Source organism: Trachurus japonicus, chromosome 7, assembly GCF_045865225.1.
Source record: "Trachurus japonicus isolate A0001 chromosome 7, Traja_1.0".
Lineage (NCBI taxonomy): Eukaryota > Metazoa > Chordata > Actinopteri > Carangiformes > Carangidae > Trachurus > Trachurus japonicus.
Genome location: NC_140913.1, coordinates 10,222,490 through 10,246,716, shown reverse-complemented (window position 1 = coordinate 10,246,716; position 24,227 = coordinate 10,222,490). Strand labels below are relative to the sequence as shown.

At 42.0% G+C, this 24,227-nt stretch overlaps 1 protein-coding gene across 2 annotated transcripts in view; it reads right to left on the bottom strand.

The window, feature by feature from the left end:
- The window catches only part of LOC146984210 (copine-9-like), a 109,706-nt gene that overhangs the window by 5,516 nt on the left and 79,963 nt on the right, over positions 1–24,227 (bottom strand). For both annotated transcript variants that reach the window (XM_085781154.1, XM_085781155.1), the window contains exons 9-19: positions 24,083–24,187; positions 23,510–23,551; positions 23,163–23,238; positions 20,009–20,062; positions 19,699–19,760; positions 19,219–19,265; positions 15,356–15,537; positions 13,532–13,659; positions 9,677–9,779; positions 5,035–5,092; positions 3,292–3,365 (exon numbers count right to left, since the gene is read on the bottom strand). In XM_085781154.1, the coding sequence (XP_085637280.1) occupies positions 3,292–3,365; positions 5,035–5,092; positions 9,677–9,779; positions 13,532–13,659; positions 15,356–15,537; positions 19,219–19,265; positions 19,699–19,760; positions 20,009–20,062; positions 23,163–23,238; positions 23,510–23,551; positions 24,083–24,187 (931 nt within the window). The remainder of the gene's footprint in view (positions 1–3,291; positions 3,366–5,034; positions 5,093–9,676; positions 9,780–13,531; positions 13,660–15,355; positions 15,538–19,218; positions 19,266–19,698; positions 19,761–20,008; positions 20,063–23,162; positions 23,239–23,509; positions 23,552–24,082; positions 24,188–24,227) is intronic.

Below are 24,227 nucleotides of genomic sequence, written 5' to 3'. Positions count from 1 at the left end.
CTGAATGAAAACTGATAATGGAAAAACAACCAGTGATGAACAGGAATTATTTTTGATTTATTCAGCATTATTTTAAACAGTGGCTGTTTAAAGTTTCTTTTTATTCTTTTTTTTAAATCTATAAGACTTTCTTAGCACATACTTTTGCACACATAATAACAAATATTTTTTGTGTAAATAATTTCATGACCACAGTTGCTGACACCGTTAAGTTCACCTTGATATGAGTATGTGGTCCTCCAGCTAGCCGAGAAAGCCACACCCTGGTTTCCCTTCACTGGCTTGCTTGATTAAAGATTTTACTGATCCCTTTTTACAAAACGGCATGGGAAATAGGAAACAAATGTTAATACCAGCCCGGGTCGGACCTTCCTGGCCTGCTTAAATTTAAAGGTAACTTTGCTTTTGCCATCAGAAGCCCATGGGTTTGGAACAGACTGCTGGAGTAGATAAAGTAGAATCAGTGCCCTATTTTTGTTTTTATGTTGTCACTGTATTGTTTTTCTTTTTTTTACTGGTTCTATTCTCAGTTGTTATGATTCACAGTGATCAGCAGGTTTTTATGGTTGCAGCCTGAAATATGCTGTCAGACCAGGATATTGTGCTATGATGAAACATACTCATATTATGTCTCTTTTACTGATATCAGTATAGATCATGTACCTTTAACCTCTAAGAGGAGATAGACAGTGAACACTCCACCAAAGAGCCGCTGGATCCATAAACTCCAGGCTATGGTATTTTCTGGTCTGAATGACACTATTGACATGGTTTATTTTCTGTAGATGTTTTGTGTATATATTTGGTTTAAGCTATGTTTGACAGGATATGCATGTTTTTAATGCTCTGATGTTTGAACTGACCTCTGGTGGAGATTGGTTAATTTGGAAGTCCTCACCGGCTGATTGTCATTTGACTTACTGTCTACCTGTGTTATATTTGGTGTGATGTTCATTCAATGTTATGCCCTCATGAGGGCCGTGTGTGGCAGAAACATGTTGGCTGATTCCATCTGTTCTATTATGAACAAGCATTTTGATTAAAAATGTTAAACTTGGAAGTGTGCCATGGATTCACCTTTTTCATCCATTTTTGTGATTTCCTCCTTTTCTGTCCAAAGAGCACTTTCACACAATTTTTTCACTAACGGTTGATAATGCTGCTTCCCTCCTATTGTTTTTCTTCTCTTATCTTATTTGTGGCCTGTTTTGATTCATTCAGCATCATTAGTGGTGTCATTTGAAACATGAAACACCACTGTTAAAGTGATGGCTAATGGGATCCTGTTTGTCTATTCTCAAGCTTTCTGTTGTTATGTTGTTGTCTCAGTGTTTGTAGTTTGTGCAATATTAATAAAGTCATTATCATTATTGATATAGAGATATTTTAGTAGATACAATCTTACATTTCACAATTTTTCAGAGCCTAGAATGATGTACTGTAATCAATTTATTGTTTTTTTTTTTTGGCTTCGTTCTTTTTCCTTTCCTGTTGACCAATTAATTGTTGCAGCTTCATCCATGAAGCCATCTGTCCTCACTACAACAGTGTCCAACTTATTGTCCTCCTGCTCTTAATTGTTACTTTGGCAGTTCATCATTAGGGATCATTCCGCTGTTAGAGTTCCCATTTGTTGAACAAAACGATGGAGTCTGCTCACACAAGAACAACTACCAAATAGATCATTTCTTAAAAACTCTGAAAGTGACCTACTTTTACTCAACAAGGATCCTCCTGCATGCAATAATTTGCATGAAACAGGACTGTTGCTTCCAGATGTAGCGTGATGCCATTAAAATCTCTTTGGAAGGAGGTTGATAAAAATCTGACTTATTTTTGTTTCTTTTCACTGCAGCCAAAAATTAACTAAAGCTTAATTACAGAAGAGACAGATCTGAAAAACATTGTATTTTACAGTACATTAATGAGATGTAACAAGCTGCACTTTGTATCAAATTAGATAAAAACAACAAATAATAGGCTGTGTTCTTAATTTGACAGGAAGCAAACAGTGTTATTCACTAATGAGACACCTAACACCCATTTATGCTGCAATAGGAACCTGCTCGTAATACTGCATTGGATCCAAAAGAAAGGACACTTGCACACAATTACAACAAACCACGCACTAATTAGAAACCAACGAGGAGCTCCTAACACACCATTAGTATCCACTTAAAAAGATCAGAGTCTAAACTGTGGGAGAGATCATCTCTGCTGTAACTCTGCCACACTTATAGTAGCCATTAACTCTATGTTCAGAGTAAACCTGCCAGTGGCAATACTGGAGCTTTGACACTTTCATCGCAGAGCAAAGGCTTGATGATGCATATTCGTTTCGGCTAAAATAATTCAGTAGGAGCTTCTGCCCAACATTCCTCTCTTTGTCTAACAGTGGGGAATAAAGATGCAGTGTCCTGGCAGTTTCCACAGCAGTGACATATGGGTACAGGGTAAGTATCACTATCAAAATCTGGACAACATCCAGGCTATGAAGGACAGGTGAAGGAGCGTCCAGGTGTGAACTAATGTGCTTTGACTTTCATTTATGTTCCAATAACTGTTACTAATGTGCAAAAAAATCACCCTGGTAAGAAAGTAAATAAAGGTAAAGTTATGTAGTACCTTTAATATAATATGACATTTATTTTACAACAGCTCTTCAATGTTTGATGAAGCTGCCATAGGCCCATATTGATTATATTACATTTTGATATGTCGTTACAGTATTTGATTTTAGATTTTGAATTAGATTATCTGTCTTGTAGAAATAGTGTGTTACGATCTCCTCTTTAATTTCTTGTTAGTGAGTAATGTGGTGTAATAGTCTCAACGTATTGTTAGGTTAATATTAAATACAGAATTGGATCAGTTTCTAATGACAATATAATTGCGGTGTATAAAATGTGACCGTTGAAGGACTTAATGAAAAGTTAATTCTACACAAACATTTACACAATCGACAATCCAAAACAACAATCCCAAAACATGTTTCAGTTTATAAAAAACAATGCAGATATGGTGAATTATTAAAATCTGGGATTAAATGGGTCAAAATGAACCCTTGTAAAGTGGCTAATTTTGTGTTGGATGACTGCTGGATGAGTGGCCCACAATGGACAGGTATTCTACTGTATGTTTGTTGTATGAGGCAGATGCACAGTATGGGTTATGAGTGTGTGTTATCAAAGTAAGTCAACCTCCCCTGGGGTGAGGTCCCCCATGCTGTTGCTGCTGACAGAAACGTGCTCAAATCTAACCTGGGAAGTTAAAAAGAATCATGATGAGTACCTGAACAATGTCTCTCTCAGCAAGACGTCCTCTGGAGGATACTCTCACCTCATCTCCATCCAGCTCCTCCATAGCTAAAAGGAAAAACAGTGACAGAGAGAGTATGACTCAATACTGGAACCACCTAGGGAGAATATAAAGAAGGTACAGGATGTTCTTTTGTATTTTCATAACGTAATTGCTGAAGTGGAGCACAGCATGGGAGCGAGAGCAGGTATTCAGTGAAGAATGGTTCCAGTGCCTTATGCACCAAAAATGTCATTCCTCAGGCAAAAGCGACACTCAATTACACTATAGGTCAGAAAATGAAAACAATTCTGTGCAGCTACAGGAGCAGCTTTTAGACAGCTATTTCAACTAAGGCCAAATATAGGAGGAGGTGCTTGCACCTAAACTGCACTCTGATGGAAATTTCATTCTGAGAGGTTTTCATAAGTAGCACCAACATAAATTCTGCATCTGCAGCCAGTCTAGTAAAGTCACAAAACAGCATGGATGTGTGTCACTGCCCATGAATAAGTGGCTGAGCACAGTGTGAGGTCAAAATAGCAAACAGATCGAGAAAACCATACAATATTGGACTGATAGTGTGAGTGGGAGCTTTAACCCCTTATCAGGCAATTGTGACCACATTCAGTTACTTATTAAAGTAATTTAAGTTTAAACAAAGTACTAAATGTTTTGTTTTTTTTACTTAAGTATTTTTGCATATTTTTTTAACACACTTTTATGCTAATAAATACTCTAACTTGTTTTGTGTGTGTGTTTTTAAATATTTTCAATATAATCATGTTTTGGAAAAATTATTATCTTTGAAGAATGAGGAACCATTAAACATGAAAATTAAGAAAGGAAAAACAAAATTAAAAAACTCTTCTAACACCCTCCAATAATGGTCCAGGGTTGAAATTTTGAATTTCCAAATATTTAAATGAGTGCCTTTAAAATGTTACAAATTTCAGAGAAGGAGCAGACCAACAAATCATAATTAGTGGACACAATGAAATGTATACACACATAGCTGCCAGGTGCTATTAGGCCAAGACCATCAAACACAATGACACTCTGCTGAGCAACAATGCACTCCTCACACACACAACTGGTCAGCACTGAAAAGTAATTCATTGATCTGCAGGCTGTAAGATGCCGTCACAATTTGACCCCATTGACTTTGTCAGGCGACTCTCCCAGGAAGGAGGAACAGCAGCTTGGTGCGTATGACCAACCAGTTACGATACAGCTGCTACAGTGGTTTCCTGTTGACTCCCATCTAGTCCACTAAAAGTCAAGGGTAATGTCTAATGCTGCCTTTCATATACATCATCACATATTTATGTCTGTGCAGTGTGAAGGTTATTGGATTTAATCAAAATAGTTTACATTTCAAATTTATTCAGTGCACACTTCTTGTCAGCAATCATTCTGCCCAGCTGCATGTCTCACTGAAAGGTAGATTTCAAGGTGAAAGAAGACTTATATCATTCTCTCTCCAGCTCTCTTTTCATTAAAGCCTGTTTTCCATCTATGAATGCCAACTAACTATAATGTGAAGAAATCTGATGATTCAGTTTCCAAGTTCTTAGCACCACTGTGAAGTGTTATTACTGTATGTAACTGAATTCCTTGGCAGTCACCCAGGTGAGTGTGGTTGAATGAATGAGGAGGTTTTGTCTTATGTAAATAAAGTCATTTCCTGTCACTTGTTGTGTGACCCCCCTCTCCGATGCCATTGTGTGCACTCACCATCAAACTCAGCCGGTCCAACACCTACGATGATTATGGACATTGGCAGTGATGCTGCCTGTAAAGGACACAACAACAGAGACAATGAATTCAAAAAGTGATCATTCGGGTTATATCCTGTTGAGTGAACATGAAGTAGCCAGATGCAAAACCCGTTGTTCACTTATTTCAGTGAAGTTATGTCAGTGTGCGGTGGCTTATTTTGATACTTTTGATTGTGTGAAGTACTTTACATTGTCAGTGTAAGTTATTTTCTTCAGTAGATTCAAAAGAGAGGACTGTTTGACTGAGAAGAAATTATGAAAATATTCAAAATTAAGTGGACACTTTAACTGATCGTGGCTATTTTAAAAGGTCACATATTGTTTTCAATTAAAAATCAGATTTGGGTTTTGTATTTATACTGTATTAAAGAGCTCAGTCCACAGAAAAATGAACTATGCCTGTGCCCCCAAATGAGCTGTCAGGACTTCTGTAACTTTGTGATGTCACAACAAAACAGGCATCTCACATTGTCTCTCTCTCCCAGCGATGCACCATGCCCCCCCCACCTGGAGTGTGCTGGATTTGGTTTCTCTGAGTGTTTATTTGAAATCTGCTATATTTTACTTGATGACTGATCACACACTCAGCCAATTAGGAGTAGAGGCTAACGGCCTGGTCGCACTACACGCAGAACTGAAGCGCAGCGCCCTGGAGCGGAGGCAGTTTCAGATAGGCACACATGTTAACCGGTCTGCCTGGTCGCACATCTCACGCAGTGAAGTCAAAGTCTGACGGGCACGGAGAGGAGAAGTACGTGCCCAGTGCGACCAGCCAAGCGCCCGAGGAGGCGCGCGCAGTGCACACACTCAGCTTCCGTGGGCAGTGCGGGTGTAAGAGCCTCCTCTCTTCTGACTGGCTCATCAACTTATTGCTAGATCTCCAGAGAGAGCCATGACAGAGTAGATATACAACTACATTCAGATGGTTTTTGTCTCTTAAAATGTAAAATATAGGACCTTTAAAGTGGCTGACACACTTTCTCTGTGGACCCTAAAGACAGCAGCCGATCACTCAGCCTCTGTGCTAGGACTCTTGTCCAAAGTGGCAGTTTCATAATAGGTAATATACTAGCCGTAAATGAACAACCTCACGTCAAATAACCTGATCTATCAGTCTAGGGTATTAGTAGTAGGGAGTATTGTCTTACACTTAAGTATTTCAATCCTACAGATGAGATTATTATCTTGATCTAGTAGTCTAGGCCTAAAGCTGAAGGTTGTTGGGAGATCATTGCCTTTACTATAAACATACTCTAATCTACAACTTGTTCTCCTTCAGATAACTCAGCAAAGATGAATAGTATTATTAAAAGGGTTTAAAGAAAATATCTTAGACTTCATCTGAGTATATTTTATACTGTACACATAAAGTTATTAAAAGGAGCGAATAACAAATCACTTCTCCTACATACACTGCTGTGTCTGACAAATCACCATTCTTATTGGATCAGGGGCCGTATTCACAAAGCCTTTTATCTTACCACTAGGAGTGCTCCTAACTCGCACTAAAAGTTTTTACGTAGGAGTTTTTTCTTAAAAGCTATTCACAAAGCCGCTGAGACCTACTCTTACTAAGGATAAATCTCTAAGAGCAAACTAAGAGTCACGCCCCTGGTGACGCCCCGTTGCTATGGATTACGTCAATTCTCGTGCACGAATTCGAGGCGCTCAACACGGTGATTGGTTGTTGAGTGCCGGCGGCGCCCCCCCCCCCCCCCCCCCCCCCCCTCCCCTCCCCTCTCCCTCCCTCCCTCCCTCCTCCTCCTCCTCGCCGCCGGCCGCTCCGCTCCACTTTTTTTTTTTTTTTTTTTTTTTGCCGTCAGGTCCGACGGGGCTTTTTAGATTGCTTCGAGTCCAAACCACTGTCTCTGCTGCTCAGTTGGGCTCTGAACTTTCTGTCTTTCTCTCTGCCATCTGCATCTTTCTGCTACAGTTTTTGTCGCGTCTCACTTTCTGCAGTGTGACGCTGTGCAAATGCAATGAGGGTCAGTGCGTCCACTCGCAAAGCAGCCGCTGGTTTTTTTTCTTCCCACATTTTAATATTATTTTTCACATTCGTTGACAGCCCTATATGGTGATCATAATGATGAGAAAAGAAAATGCATTACCCACATTTGTGGCCTATAGCAGGATTTGAACCCAGACTAACAATAAGTTTGGTTTACTGGGGGAGCAGCCTTATCACATGAGCTATTACTACTAACTAGGGCTGGGTATTGTTGAGAATCTCACGATTCGATTCGATTTCGATTCATTAGGTCACGATTCGATTCGATATCGATTCGATATTGATTGAAATGCTTCGATATCGATTCAGTATCAAGCAGAAATACACAAATAAGAGTACCAGATTTTTTTTTTTTTAATAATTATTTGTTTAGTTTCATGCCTTATGAACAGCCATAGTATAACTCATAGCCTAACAAAATATGACACTGCTTTAACACTGAACTACAGTGCAGCTACATTTAAATTAGGCTATGTGATACTTTCCTCTTGGAAAATAACTCATAACATTTTGAGTAATAAAACAATACAAAACAATATTATTAATAATAGTTGACTGCTGTTCTTGTTATGATGTTTAAGTTCTGTGATTTCTGACTGACTGTCAATGTGTATGGTACGGGCAGGTGGGATGAGAAAGTGAGGGGCTGGGGTGAGTGTGAGGAAGACAGAGTCCTGTCTGTGTGTAGGTGACTGAGTGAGGAGGAGCAGAGGAAGAAGTGAGAGCAGCTGTCAGATAAGTTCAGGGTTTCCCGCAGCGCTTTCCTGTTAAGGCGGCCGCCTTCACAACAAAGAGCTGCCGCCTAAACTAACGTCTTAAAAAAAAAAAAAAGTAGCGATATTCGCCACCGCCGCCGCCCCCCCCCCCCCGTCGGACGATGGCCGCATCCTCTCACACACATACACACCACAGAGAAGCACGCATGCATAACAGCAGCGCGTGTTGAAAGCGAAAGTTAATACGGCACGGCGCGTCCCTCCCCCGACGATCGATCCCCGCTGCTGCTGCTACTCACTCCCATATTGTTATGGTTTGGTCTAGTGCGGCCCCCGTCCGTACAGCGCGAATCACACGAGGGTGTTGCTCGCAGCGCCCCCCACTGGCCAGGGGCTTGAATCGATTCAGAAGATTGCTGAATCGATATTGAATTGCAGAGAAAAGAATTGCAATGCATTGCTGAATCGATATTTTTACCCAGCCCTACTACTAACAGATGTGTGTGTCTAGCTCACCCACCAACCTTTTAAAAATATTTTTGGCTCACATCAGCACGACTGCATCGTAGCAGTCGCAGTTACCTCGGTCCGACCGTTGTGACGCCGATATTGGACAGTTCGTCACCGTCACTACTCCCGTTTTATAGCGAAAATGTTGTAGGCCTAGATGACCCCAAAAAAAAAAAAAAAAAAAAAAAACACCGACAAAAAGGCACGTTGGGCATCAAAGGGCAAAGGGGCAGGTGCTCCAGCACCCGCCTCTGCAGCAATTTGCAGTCCTCCATACATTTGCCTGGCTGCAGCCATTTGCGATTCTTTGTGAATAGGTCTTACTGAGTTAGGAGTCCCCACGAGGACTTCTAAGCTCTCCCAGACTTAGGAGCTACTTTTAGGCATAAAATACTTTGTGAATTACTCTTATTTTAAAAAACTAGGAGTCCTAAATTTAAGACTGACACGCCCACTTTTTTTAGGAGTTGCTCCTAAATTCGGCCCTTAGGAGCTACTTTTAACCTTAAGATTCTTTGTGAATACGGCCCCAGACCTCTCAAACATTAATTTGACAGACAACAACTACTTTATTGACCTCCTCAGAAATTGATATCAGACCCAATCAAACAAAAGGCGTATCTTCTTCCCCTCGACTTGAATCTTGAGAAGAAAATGTGATTGTAGTGTTTGTTGTTTTTTCTCTTTTCCTAGGTATTATTGATCACAGGATGGTGATTGCTGGGACGAACCAAGCTGTTTGTATTCAAAAATCAAACAAGGTATTACTCTTGAGACATGACTGACAAAAGAAAAGAGGATGCTGGAACACACATCAGTCACTGCAGGAAAAGCACTGCTATCCATCAGTCCCTGTGTGCATTTTTTTTTACATAAGCGTCTGTGTGTGTGTGTGTGTGTGTGTGTGTGTGTGTTCCTGTACTTACTACGTTGTGAGGACCGGAAAGAGTTTTTAACCAACAGAGTGAGGACATTTTTGTGAAGTGAGGACATTTTGGATGGTCCTCACTTTTTCCAAGGGCTGTTTGAGGGTTAAAACTTGGGTTAAGACTTACGGTTATAATTAGGTTAAGAGTAATGCTTAAGGTTAGGCATTTGTTTTGGATGGTTAAGGTTAGGGTAAGGGGCTAGGGAATACATTATGTCAATGGAGTGTTCTCACAAAGATAGCTTTACAAGGATGTGTGTGTGTGTGTGTGTGTGTGTAAAATACAGGCATTGCTGATGTTGTGGGGACCTAAAATTGTTGACAGATTATGGGGACTTGTCTTCCTTTTGGGGACAAAAGTGAGTCCCTACGCTGTAACTAAGGCTTTTAAAGTTTTTAGGTGGGTGTAGGTGTGTGTGTGTGTGTGTTTACTCACATTGACCACAGCCTCTTTGGTCTGGACCATGTCAGATATCACCCCATCTGTGATCATCAACAGGACAAAGTACTGAGAGCCATCTGTAATCTCTGCTGCACAGCTGGAGGACGTGGCCACACACGCATGCACACGCGCACACACACACAGACACACACACACACATTGACACCTGGGTTAGGGGCTGTACCTTTACACCTGAGTAGCAGATTACAAAGGAAAACACAAAGCACACCTGCCTGTCGGTTTCAAACTAAATTCTGTCTTGTCTGGCTCATGACTAACTGTAGTAAAAGGCTGGTTTTAAACTGACAGAAAAACATGCATTATTTAAACCTGAAGTTTCCTGATAATCTCTCTCTGCATTATTGATTCTTTGCCAAACCCATCTCTTGAACAGTGACTGCCAATCACAACTTTTCTTTTCTTTTTTTTCTGACAGGCTCAGGCTTCCTTCACATACTGTGTAAGAACCTCAGAAAAAAAGGATTTTTTTGAGATTTTGTTCACCTTAACAGAACACAAGCGATGGAGTACATTTTGATGTTCTGTGTTTCTTTGCTTTTAATGTGAGCTGTAACTGCATGGCTTACTATGTTTACCGTGGAAATCAGAAACCTAGTGGTATTGCAAAGCCAAAAAAAAAAATTGCACAGCCAAGGAGAAAATCAGCGCTAATGACAATATTTTGTGAGATTGCAGGTCACAGTTAAAGATCCACTAAACCTAACCAGTTTTCTCTGCAGCACTTAACCATAACCCATAAGCCCTTATTTTACAGATAAACAGAGGTTAGCATCAGCTGCTATGTCCTGCTCTGTATTGCGCTTGTGGAAGTTTGAAATCCAGAAACCCCAATCGACTACCTCAGATAGTTACATTTCCTCATAATGTGTGACTACAATATTTTTTTTTTCCATGGAAATTTTCTTACTGTGTATTTTTCAGCTGTTACCCAATACTACAGTTACCTGGATACCATAGAAATTCAGTTTACATGCAAGTATTGCACATTGTAATAGACACTGTCATACCCTATAGACTTCTATGTTAAAACTTAAAACTTCACAGCAGAAATATTTACAGTCTATCATTTGATTTCACATGAATGAGACACACACTTCTGCAAGGATGTAAAACTAATTAATATATGATAGTATTCATATTCTTTTCAAATTAGAATACTTGAGTTTCCTCCACTAAAATATCCAGAATATTTATGGCTGATGATGTTCATGAACAAAGATGTCATCATTCAGTTATCTGTGTTATCCTTATCTGTGAAAATCAGATTCAGCAAAAGCCCTCCATCCTAAGTGACTATATACTGTAGGTCCCCTCGAACACAACCCCATCAGAGGACTTAAACACAGAAACCCCTTTGTTCTATGATGCTGCCTCAACCAGAGTTGTTTGCCACCCAAATCTACAACGTAGAACAACAGAGAGACCCTTCAAAAATAACAAGTAGCAAAAAACATTGCATGAGAAAAATTAATGTCACCCAGCTTTTCTACCGGTGTTTATATCCTTCTCCAACATGGGGTTTGATGAGAAAATATCAGATATCAGCTACAACTTGATACAATGCCAGATGAGTTAGGAAGAGTTCCAGCATGTAGGTGTGTGAGTGTCCTTCACCTGCTGTTTAGTGTATTGTCAGTCGACAGAATCTAATGCCAGAGTTTTAACATCATGGGTTCCCTGCAGGAGATGAATGCCAGGCAGGGCCCGAGCGACTGCAAGTCTCCCTCCCCCTCCTGCCAAGTTCTGCCTCTACTGTGGCCAGATGGGACACCAAAAGAGCCGTCTCACAAGTGAGGGAGAGTGCCCTGATGAGCCAAACTACCTCTCAGCCCAGCTCTCCTCCTTGAGTAAGTATGTCTGCCTCTCTTACCTGTTCTGGGGTTACAGTACACTTCCTTTTCAAGCTCTCGTGGATTCTGGAGCAGATAACAATTTCATTGATGTTGAACTCGTTAATCAATTGCAAATCTCCCTCAAGCCTCTTGCTGAACCACTGAATGCTAATGCTCTAGATGGCAGGCTGATAGCTATAGTGAAACACCGCACTGTGTCTGTGTTCCTTGTGATTTCTGGTAACCACCATGAAAAGATCCAGCTGTGTGTTCTTCCATCTCTTATTTCTCCAGTTGTGCTGGGCCTCCCATGGTTAAGGATTCATAACCCCCATATAAATTGGCAACCCTCTTCCATTACCAGTTGGAGTGTCCACTGTCACTCATACTGTCTCTACGCTGCCGTACCTGCCTCCGGTACTCCCCAGCCTCCTCCACCAACTCCTCCGGATTTGTCCCGGGCAGTTGTGTCTGAGTCAGTGCCCATTCTACCCCCCTCTTATTTCAGCACTATGGGAGATCCAGTCTGTGGTAAAAGCAGCTGAGCACACTCAGCCAGATTCTGGTGGCGGCCTGGCTGATTGCCTCTATGTCCCTGAGGCCGCTCGCTCCCAAGTGTTGCAATGGGGGCACGCCTCACCACTCATCCTGCCATCGTCGGTTTCAGTGGACTCTTCAGTTCCTCTATCAACGTTTCTGGTGGCCAGGCATGACACTGAACGCTAGGGTCTGTCTGTGCCCGGGGAAAGGCTTCTCATCGTCCACCAGCTGGTTTATTTCATCCTCCCCAGCCGCCCTTGGTCACACATAGGGGTGGACTTCATCACTGGTCTACAACCATCTAGAGGTAACACGGTCATCCTAACTATAGATGACATTCATCTTACTGTACTTTCCATGTGTCTCTTTTGAAGCCTGTTTCTTCCAGTGCTCTTAACCTTCCTGCCGAACTCCCTCCTCCCACCCTGGACATTGACAGCCATCCAGCCTTTACGGTGCGCAAGATTTTGGATGTGCTGTGTTGGGGGCGTGGCTTCTATTGGACTGGGAGGGGTACGGTCCAGAGGAGCGCTGCTGGATTTCTCGCTAGCTCATTCTGGATTCTCAGTTACTGGTTGACTTCTATCGTGAGTTTCATCAGAGGCCTTCAGGATGCTTCTACACTGCGCTTTACCCAGACCATCCACGTCCCCTTCCTCTCTGCTCCCAGGACTGCCTGCCTCCTGCCACTCCATCTTACCTCCATTTTGCCCTCTGTCCCAATAAACTGGTTGTTTGACTCACACCCATGTCTGGTAATCTGCATTTGGGTCCAGAGCTCAAACTCAACATAACAAAACCTCAAGTGCACCTTTGAGTTTTTCCAGAAGATCATTATGGACTTATGGACACGAGCTGAATGCAACAGCAGCTGAAAATCAAGCTGTTTTCATCAGGGACAGACAGATGTGTCCACACAGTCAGTGACAGTCATCATGGATGTTTTTCTTGTTCTATCTAAAAAGTGCATCTTGAAGTGTGTTACTATGGATAGGCTGCAAGCCTGTGACTGAACTCAAAGACACTCAAGTGTGTTGTAGTTTAGCAGTTTTGCATATTGAAGTTGATGGTAAAACCAAAGTTTTTATGTTTTGTTTTGTTTTTCATTTTTAAAAAAAAACACATCAACCAGATTTTGTGTTACCAGTGTCATCTGTATCCTTTGTTTTGTTTTTTCAAGTATATTTTTGGGCATTTTATGCCTTTAACGGATAGTACATTTGAGAGAGACAGAAAATGCACATGCTGATTTGCCCCCAACAAATAATCTATGTGGTGAAAAAAAAAAAAAAATCTCATTAGTCATTTTCTCTATAGGTTTTGATATAAATACATAAAAAAAATATTTTAAAAAAACTCTGGGTTTGGATAAAGAACAGAAAATAGTATAATTTTACCTAGCTTCATCTAAAAGGTGTAACTATACCCTAGATTATATATAAAGTCTAAAACTTACTTTGCCACTTTGTTGATAACCGGTGCAAAGTTAGTGGGTCCATAGAGCTGCACTGTCCTCAGGCTCTGGAAATAGGCCTCGAGAACGCCCTCTATTCCTACGCAGTTTGGATTCTCACTGTCAGAACTCTGCAACATACAACACAGCACACTAACATGAAACACACAGGGTTCATTCACACATAGTACAAGCAGTACAATAAATAGGCTCATTAACACCTGAGTCACTGGCATATAAAATGACATAGTTCTTGACATGTTTTTTTTTTTTTTTTTCACAGTTAAAACAAATAATGAAAGGGCACATGCTGGCCCATTTCTCCATTGTTCTCCCAATATAAATATGTTGCTGTTAGCTGTGATAAGATTTAATCGGATCTAGTAGTTTAAGACCTCAAACCAAAATAAAAGTCCCTGAATTTCTAATGACATGTTCTGGGTACATTTTAACTTCTCTTGCCTGTGTTTGAGGCCTTTGGAGAGCAATAAATAAATAAATAGCTCCCTCAAACTAGTGGCAAGTTCAGGCCAACACAGTACATTAGGAAATTCATAGATGTTCAGCGTAGGTCAGTTAGTGTACTTGAGGCATTTTAGACTCAATTAATCTATGATATAAATAAAGTCCAAGGGTAAATAAAGTTTTTAAGGAACACTCTGTTTGTATAATGCTACACTTTCATAAAGCTAGGCAGCAGCAGAGGCATAGATACTCTTACATTTAGTCCCTATAATGAGACAAGCCTCAAAACACTGTGTCTTACACTGGATTCCCATAATACAATGATGCATAAATTCTTCAAAGCTCATTACCCCTATACTTTCAAAAGAAGGAAAGCGTTGCTGGTTTCAAAAATACTGAAATGCAAAGCAAATAATTTCTCATGTAGGAACTGGCTGTTGTTTTTACTTAAAGTTGCCTATAGTCAGTGTATTTCCTTGAGATCAGCACGCTGTCGGTTTAAAGAAGCAGCAGCACCAGCACAGAAGCTGAGTGATGTAAATGTGAATTTCAACCTTTTCTAAATTCCCAACAATACATAGCTAATAACAATTTAAACTATATACATATACTGTATACTGTACACAAGTTTATGCTGTATCTTCTTCACCACTTCATCTTGGCATCAAACAACCATTTCCATTTGAACTAATGTTTTTTCAACAGTTTTATTTACTTAATTCAAACAACTGCTCAACGCAGTAATTGGGTGCATGATGTAGCTGTCCTTGTGTGTAGGCATACAGTTCAATGATTCATAATCTGTAGTTCAAATACAAAAAAACAGGCAGAAATATTCAACATAGAGCAAACACTTCGACTCTTATTCTTTTTTTTTCTGTGTATTCAGGTGGCTGTTTTTGTTTCATGTTTTTGTGGCCAATCCAAAGCAGCATATCACTGCTGGTAATACACTCGACTAGACTGCCCACTTTTAACTTGCCAAATTATCACTATTTACCCCCTATTTGTTTTGTTGTTAAAGGCTTTTTAATCTAACATCTATACCAGATCAATCATGATTTTGATAACATAAGCACAGGCTTGGCTTCACTCCAGTTTAGCATCCAGCGTTTTCTGACTGGTTGCCCTCTTCCCTGAGGAAGATGCAAGTAGGATGAGTGGGACGTGCTGCTGGGGGAGTCCTGCTGGCAGACAGATGAGCCAACTTCTCAACTTGCGCGACCAGCTGTTGTCGCAGCGACAACTCCTGGTCCAAACCACACCCTGCTATGATTGAACGGTGTATGTGTGTCTTGTATATGTGAATTCATAAGTTTGTGTATGTGTCTGTCTGTGTGTGTATGTGTGGGTGTGTCTTACCAATGGAAATGCATGAGAGATTTTGCCGTCGGGGGGCAGTTTAGCTCCAAAGCCATAGGCAGGAAAGAGCTTGTCGCTGTCATAGTCCTGGATAATCTCACCCACTGCTTTCAGGGCCATGGCATATGCATTCATCTGGTAGGGACTCATATAGTGGAGTGAGGTGGGCTGGGATGGGTTACCTTAGAGGACACACACACACACACACACACACACACACACACATGTAACACAATGAAGTCACTGATAATGTGTCCCTCATCTTCTCTTTCTGGTTTTCATGTATGAAATAGAAGGAACACTATATCACCAGTGAAAACAGGGGATGGCTGATGCCAAGAAAATACTGTGTGTTTTATCTCCTGGGCATTTACATTTTAATTACACAGAGAGAGGCTATGGATGCAACAAACTGTGTGAAGAATTATGGCTGCAAAATCTGATAGAAACAGGAGAGGAAACAGAATACTTTTTTGTAAATCAAATAATCTTGTTAACAGGATTATAACAGGATTATTTTGGGAGAGTTATCAGTTCATGCAATCAAGTAAATGACTTGCAATTAATTGATTATTGGCAGATGCACACATGAAAAGAACAGTGTTACTGCCCCATCCCCTTGGCTTAAGCTTGTCTTGACTCTCCTCCATTATGGAAAGAGTGCCCTGCTTTTAAAGGGGATGAAAGGAAGGGGGATGATTTGATTAGCCACGATACATGCTTGCTCTCAACACACCTACTGGTAGGTAATGTATTCTTCAAATCGCATCTAGCCTGCAACCATACCACAGGTGTGGCCAGGAAAATACCAAACACATTCACCACACCTTGTGCCACTCACAAGGCTGTCTGTTCTTTCCACCATGTGAAAATAAAAGCTAAAATGAAACCATCTATTCAAGAGAGTGGTCTGCCAGCCATCACATGTGCAAATGTATGGTAATATCAATATTTTGGTTACTAACCAAAGTTCATGACAGTTTGTGAGGATTGGGGCAAATAGTCACCGATCGTGTTGTTACTTTGTAGAGGAACCTATTGTGTGTCAGCAGAAAAGGCCTTGTGACCAAAGAGCCCATGTTGCCTAATGGACAAAGTACAATCCTCTCAAGCCAAGGACTCTGTGAGGTCAGCCAAAAGGTCATCTCCATGGCCTTCACTAACATGCAGGTTTTATCATAATATGCACAACAACAGAGTGGCACAGCAGAAGCGTGCTGGGCCCATAACCCAGAGGTTGATGGATCAAAACCATTCTCTGCTAGGTTTTACGGCCTGGCTCAATGGCTGAAGCATGAGATGAAAGACTTAGTTCAAGGCTCAACAAAAGGGGCTAATCTATTTTCCAACTGAAATTAATCAAACCAAAACATCAGGAAAACAGTGGGGTGTGTGAGTATTAGCACAGTCAGTGGTGATAGTGCCTGTGTTGGTTGTGTGTGAAATGTAGTGAGGTGTGAGAGTGTGGGATGCATTAACGCAAATAAATAATATGATTGAGGAGTGAAACGCCAGGCTGCCCCACCACACCGGCTGCATGCACAACTCAGGTGGAGAGTGAGCACTATAGGGAGAAGGTTGGGCTTTTATAACCAGAGAGACACCGGGTCCTGGTGCCTCATTAATAATGCATACGCCTACCACGGCCAGTTACAGCCTATGGGGGAAAGAAAAACATAACATAGGCAGGTCAGCGGGACATTATTAGCACAACAAGGGCTGTCACTTACTTATCCTAAACAAAATAGGGTGGTAACATTGGCCCACTATTACCAGCCCAGCCTCTTCTGTGCCCAGCTCCAGCCTCAGCAACCGGTGCACCGAGGAAGCAGATTAAGAGGCTGAAGGGAATAAATAGGAGAGGGACCCGGTAATAAGCAACGAGGTCGAGAAAGCGCATTAACTCTTTATTGGTTGTCGGAACAGAATACTGCTCAACAGCCTGGACTTTGGCACTGACGGGTTGCACCTGGCCCTGCCGGGTTGCACCTGGCCCTGCCCAACAACGAATTAATTAAAGATACGGTCGCCCTCGCAAACTCAGATTTTGCGAGGTTCACTGTGAGCACTGTCTCTGCCAAACGAGTGAACAGCTCTCGGAGGCGTTACATGTGACTCTCCCAAGTGTCTGAATACACCACCACACAAACAAACTGCGCAGCCTTGTATGTCAGCAACAATGTGGTTCATAAAACGCTGGAACATGGCTGGCGCATTACACAGCCCAAAAAGCATCATAGTGATGACCTGATGGTGTAATAAACGTGGCAATCTCACGCGCTCGGGGGGACAGAGGGACTTGCCAGTAGCCTATTAGAAGACTGAACTTGCAGACAAATTTCTCAGAGCTCACTTGGTCGATGCAGTCATCTACCCTTGGCAACGGAAATGAGTCAGGCTTCGTCCAGCATTCACTTTGCGAAAGTCAGAACAAAAACGTGATGTGTTGTCAGATTTTGGAACGAGCAAGCACGGCGATGACCATTTTCCACCATACCAGATGACTGATTTGTGCAAAGGATTTCAGATCTATTCTAAAAGCCATGTTGGCTCAACCACAAGGCCTCCTACCAGTTGGATGTGCTTGGAAAGCCATCAGTGGAGGGTGCCCCAACAGCCTCAATGGCGTCCATTTCATAAAAAGGAGCAGCAAATCCAGTCAGACCTTCTGAACCCATCAGAGAGACTGAGTCCAGCTACCCTTCAGATGATACTCATTTCAGCTTCAAGTATCCATATCAATCTTTTGGTCACTACCCAACGTTCATTAATGTTGGTGAGGGTTGAAGCAAATATCAACTAGTCATTATGAACTTGCATGTCAGCAGAAATGGCCTTTGTAACCAAAGAGCCTGAGTGGCCCAATGAACATAATACAGACCTCTCAAGACAGGTACTCTTTGAGATCAGCCAAAATGTAATCTCCATGGCTGCCCCCACTGCCAGGACAGTTTTATGGCATTGTTGCATAAAGTACAACTAAGTCAACTAAAATGCTAAATCTGGTTCTTGCAATTCAAACTATTCTTGAAGCCACTTTCAGTCAACCACGAGACCTCATACTAGTTTGACGTGTTTGGAGAGCCCGGCAATAACCTCAATGGTGTCTTTTTCTCAAAAAGGAGCAGCAGTTGTGATCAGGAAATTTTTGTAGTAACTGAAAGGTGGAGGTCATGAATCCAAGAGGCTGATCTTAGTTTCTCCTGAAGGGCGGCAGTGCTAAGCCTTTGACCTAAGGTTAGGAGATCGGATGATAGCTGAGCTGATAATCCTTTTTGTGAAACTGACAACATTGAAGTTGTTGGGACAACCTGCAAGAAAGCATTTTTTCACTTTTCACTTCCATTCGATAGGAAAGAGTGACAGTAGCGTTGGGGAGAAGGAAGGATTAGCCTTAGTGGTGTTATGTGCTCCTTCTGGTAAGCCACCAAGGTCATTTCTTGAAATAATCAATTACCTTTAATAATTTTCAATAAATAATCACATTGCAAGATCACAGTTTTACCTTAATTATCTTTTCTCACGTCATAATGTTAACAATGATTTAAATTCTATACTTAGTAAGTGATCTCATGATAGTTTACCTCCTCAATGATGTTTCCATACACCTATGAAAAAACTGTCCTGTCCTCACATTTGATTATGTTTCACTGAGTCATCACTGTCAGTACATTTGGGTGTTCTGCATTCTGTGAGGTCTGTTTGACGTTGGTTTGAAAGGATGGGGGAATCATATCTGTTCTATAGATGTTTTGATGCAATTGCTGGAAGACACTGTTACCGCCTACTACACATGCTCATCACAATTAATAAAAATACTTACAAGTATTTTGTATTCCAAAACACACCAGACAGGAACTTACCATTGGATGCCGTGAAGTCTATGGCCACTGTGAAGTTCAGCTGGGTTCTGTTGCAATTAAAGTGGGAATCAAAGGGGAAAACAACAAAGAGCATCATATACTTCATACACACTCATGCACACCATCACTGCAAAACAATCAGTCTACTGGTTTACCGGCTAATTAATATGCTTGGATGATATTCCCTTCACCATCTTGAACGTCTAATTAGGTAAAACAAATGGAACTGATAATTAAAAGTGAACTGAATAAATTAGGTAAATTTTCATGTGAGATTTACCAATTCCAGCTCCTCCAAAAAGGACACGATATGAATTTAACGTGATGCTTGTAACAGAGCTTTATTGAAAGTCAGGCTAGTATCTTCAACTAAACACAAACACACACACGCACACACACTCACTCACCCACAAAGACACAAACAACAATGGTTGCCATTGACACTCACTGCGAGAGCAGGCTAATTATTATTCCACTCACCCTCCTCGGATGAAATCCACAAAGGTATACTCAGACTCCACTTTGAAGGACAGGAGAGTTACCTGATAAACACACACACACACACACACACACACACACAGAGGGGGAGGATGGGAGAGGGACCGGGTCCAGGTAGACAGCAAGGTAAAATGACAAACAGGTGGCCACGCAGTGAAAGATTGGAAGTGAGAGAGAAGCAGATGTAAGAGGTGATATTAACTATATATTCACACACACACACACACACACACACACACACACACACACATATAGATATATAGACAGATATAAGAGAGGTGGGCGTACTTACAGTTCCAGAATTGATGTATTTCTTCTTTTTGCCTTTCTTCTTGGGATTTAAAACCTGCCAGAGTGATGAAAAAGTAAGTTAATGATGGAGAGGGTACTTGTAAAACCACTTCACAGCCTGGAATGATGATTAATAATGAACATGAATAATTCAATGGCCCTGGTTCGAATCCCGCGTCGAGCGGAGTTAACACTTCAAGGGTCGGGGTAGCTCAGTGTAGCACCTGCGCCCCCCATGTGCTATAGTCCCCTGGCCCCCCCCCCCCCACCTCTGCCTCCCATTTCATGTCTGTCTCTCAACAAAGCCCCCAAAATATAATTTAAGGGACAATGAGGAGTTTGTATTTGGTTATAAAAAAGTCTCCTATTAATGTGGATGAATCTACGTTACCCACACTTGTTAATGGCTCCATTTTCGATATATGGTTTATCTCTATCGTTATTTTGTTATTATTATTTAGTGGTCTGCTCGCCCAGCATTTCCTACTTTCGGTTTTGCGGACGCTGCCCGGCGGGTCATGGGAATAACACCCGGTTCACACCGGCCGCCGAAGCGGCGCGCCACGAAAATCGCGCGTGAGCCACGGCCCTCCTGCTCACACCAGACGCCAATTTCTCTGCACTGGTCGACAAGCGCTTCCGCCCCTCAGCTGTGTGTGTGTGTGTAGGTGTGTGTGTGTTCCTCTCTCGCGCTCTGTTTAGATTAATAAACACAAACGTACACACTTTGGACTCTGGTATTTGTCAATCTCTGTATTTTATTTTGAAAATTGCTTTTATTTTGAAAATTGACCGGATTGTCTCGTGTTTCTTTGTGTGGCTTCCTGTCAGAATTGAAGCGATCGCTCGCGGCTCGCGCACAAAATAGACCAGACGCCAAAACGATCGCAGCATGGCCTGAGCCGGCCGCGGAGGATCGCGGCACTTCGCGTCTGGTCTGAACTACACTATCGGTTAACAAGGGCGCCGAAAGGAAGCGGGCTCTGTTCCGCGGCTATTCTCGGTGCTTCGGCGTCCGGTGTGAACCAGGCGTAACTATGAGGGGCCGTCAGGGACATAATTCAGAAACAACCTGAAATGCTTTTATACACACAACTGAAATGTTGTGCTCTCATACATACAACTGAAATGCTTCCACACACACAACTGAAACACTTTCACACACACAACTGAAACGCTTTCACACACACAACTGAAATGTTGTGTTCTCACACACACAACTGAAATGCTTTTATACACACAACTGAAATGTTATGCTCTCATACATACAACTGAAATGCTTCCACACACACAACTGAAACGCTTTCACACACACAACTGAAACGCTTTCACACACACAACTGAAATGTTGTGCTCTCATACACACAACTGAAATGTTGTGCTCTCATACACACAACTGAAATGTTGTGCTCTCATACACACAACTGAAATGTTGTGCTCTCACACACACAACTGAAACGCTTTCACACACACAACTGAAATGCTCTCAAGATTTCAGTGTAACAGGAAGGCGTTTCAGTGTAACAGGAAGGCGTTTCACTGTAACAGGAAGGCAGCTAAAAAGAGGAAGTGTGGGCTATTTTTCTTCTTTGGAGCATTCTGAGGAGGCACATGCGGCCTACATGTAGCCTACCACGTTTACCCTCCTAGGGGTTTCGCCCGCTACACATCATCCTCACCCTGATTACAGCTTGTGCTCTGCAGGTCGGTCGGTCGCGTGGCCACTGTGGCTGCCGCCATTTCTGAGGCCTCGCCATGCATACACGAGCTGCTCTATCTCCCACGTACTTCGTCCGAACTGCTTCAGAATTTATGTACGTGACCTCCATTTGATCATACGCAAGCTCGCTCAAGTCGCCCCCTTGTGGACACAGGAAATGCCATATTTTACATCGACATTGTCCGATTTGCTCGAAACTTCACATGTGTGATGAGGTAACGACCCTGAACGCAACGGCACACATCCCGTTACTGCCCCCTGGTGGATGAACCGTAAACTTGCCATAACTCCATCGTACATTGTCCGATTTGCTCGAAGCTTCACGTGTTTGATGAGGGAACAACCCTTAACTAGCTGCCCACGTCCGGTTCGAAGAGCGCCCCGGGGGATAGTTTGCGGTGGGGTTATACTACCCCCCCCCCCCCGTACCTCCGCACCTGACAACTACCGTTCTCAAACAGACTCTGGTCTCCTAGTGGACCGGGTCTGGCTCCGAGTTTGAGCAAAAGAGCAGAGACCCGACCAGGTCCGACCGTGTTGACCCTGGACCCGATGCGGTCGGACCACGGCAAAAATAAATAGGCCTTAAAAGTGTTTTTTTTCCTTTTTATTTTGTTTTATAACATTTATATGCGCATCGAGAGTGAGTGAGTGAGTGAGCGAGCGCGGAGAGAAACAGCGGGTGCACCAGCAAATGAGACGGTTAAAGAGAGGAAAAACACAGAACAATAGCTCACGGTTCGGGGGACATCGAAAACAAAACATCATGTAAACGTGGTAGGCTACATGTAGGCCGCATGTGATTGTGTGTGAATGTGTTTTGTTTTACATGTGTGTGGTAACGCCGCCAAATTGCCATTTCGGAACTACGACGGTATCTGATCGTCTTTGAACCTCCGACTTTCATTCTTGATCAATGAAAACATTCTTGGCAAATGTTTGTTTTTTATTTTATTCTTCAATATTTTGTATAATGTTACAATAATTACATTTGACTAAAACGTGTAGCCTAAATTGTTGGTTTACAAAAGTTTTATAATAAACAAGCAAATTTTTGTTTTGCATTTTGTTCCCATACTGTACTGAAAATGAACCAAACCGTGACCTCAAAAGCAAGGTAGGCTATGTATCCAACCGTGATATTCGTGTATCGTTACACCCCTACTCGATTATGTTTCTGCTGAATGGCAACTTTCAAGCTAGTTAGGTTACCTTGAAACCAGCTACCAAGCTACACCTAAGTTTATCAGCTATTATATCTACTTTAATCTTTCAGTTTAGCAGAGGTTGTATAAGCCTTTGTGAGGGTTGTAGAGTTTCCCCAGGCTTTGGAGAGCCAAACAATAGAAGTCAAAATATCAAAATCACCTGAATTGGAGTTACAAGGTGATGAAAGCGGTAAGAAACAACAAACCACCCCCATGTCGTTTCTCACCTCGTAGACATTGAATTGGTTCTGCCCCCGAGACAGCTCTCTGTAGCTGGTGGTGAACTCACCAATGAAGTCATGGCTGCAGACAAACAACACCCACACAGAAAGAGGAGCATGAACATGGATATTTTCAAAATCTAAGATAAATTGTCATATCTTTGTCTCTCTTCATATCTCCTTCTTCCTCTTTATGCCTGTCAATCTCCTGCTCGATCTGCCGGATCACTCTCCCTTTGAAGTGCAGTTTGTCAAACTCTTCAAATCCTCACCCACAAGAATATACACAAGCCATTTAATTCCCTCCTGACAGAGGGGAGACATCTTTGTGAGCAATGAGGTAAGAATGTTACCTTCCATCTCGATCCCAATCATAGACGTCTACCTTCACAGTCCTGAAATAGACAGAGAATATCTTATTTCTGAACATCAGCTCTTCATTCGATCATCTGCTCTCAATAAAATGAGAACTTGAAGTTCAATTTAATTACATAAAACCTCTTCTCACCATCATATTAGGAGTAGCACAGTTGAGCCTGACTTTGAATGTATAACACATCGCTGTGTAAAAACTGAGTCGGTCTCAATAACACCAGTGCTGGTCCCTGGGACATCATGACCGACTGCTGGCATTATTCTGACCGCCCCAGCAACAGGTGATGTCATTGGTATAAAGAGCCTACCTGCGCCTTATTGGTTCTTAAGTGTTCCCCTATTTCATCTAATCAGGGAGATGCTTTTCCCGGGCAGAGCAGTTTATGCAGCTTATGTAAACAGCAATAAAAATCAGGTGGCCTATCAAAATCCGCACAATGTTTCACCCACAGGTTTCTTCAGTGTCGAGGAAAAAATTAAATCCCTCTGGATGACATTTCATTCACTCCCCATTTGAATACATAATACACTTATGCAAAATGTTTTCTGACCTGTCATAGTCTCCGTTGCAAAGAGCTCTAACGGGGATGGTGAAGGGCTGCCACACTGGGTTCAGTGTGTTCTTGATCACCTCTGTCTTGTGGCAGATGGTGAACCTGCCGGCAAAATAACAGTTTTAAGGTTAAGGTCCACAAA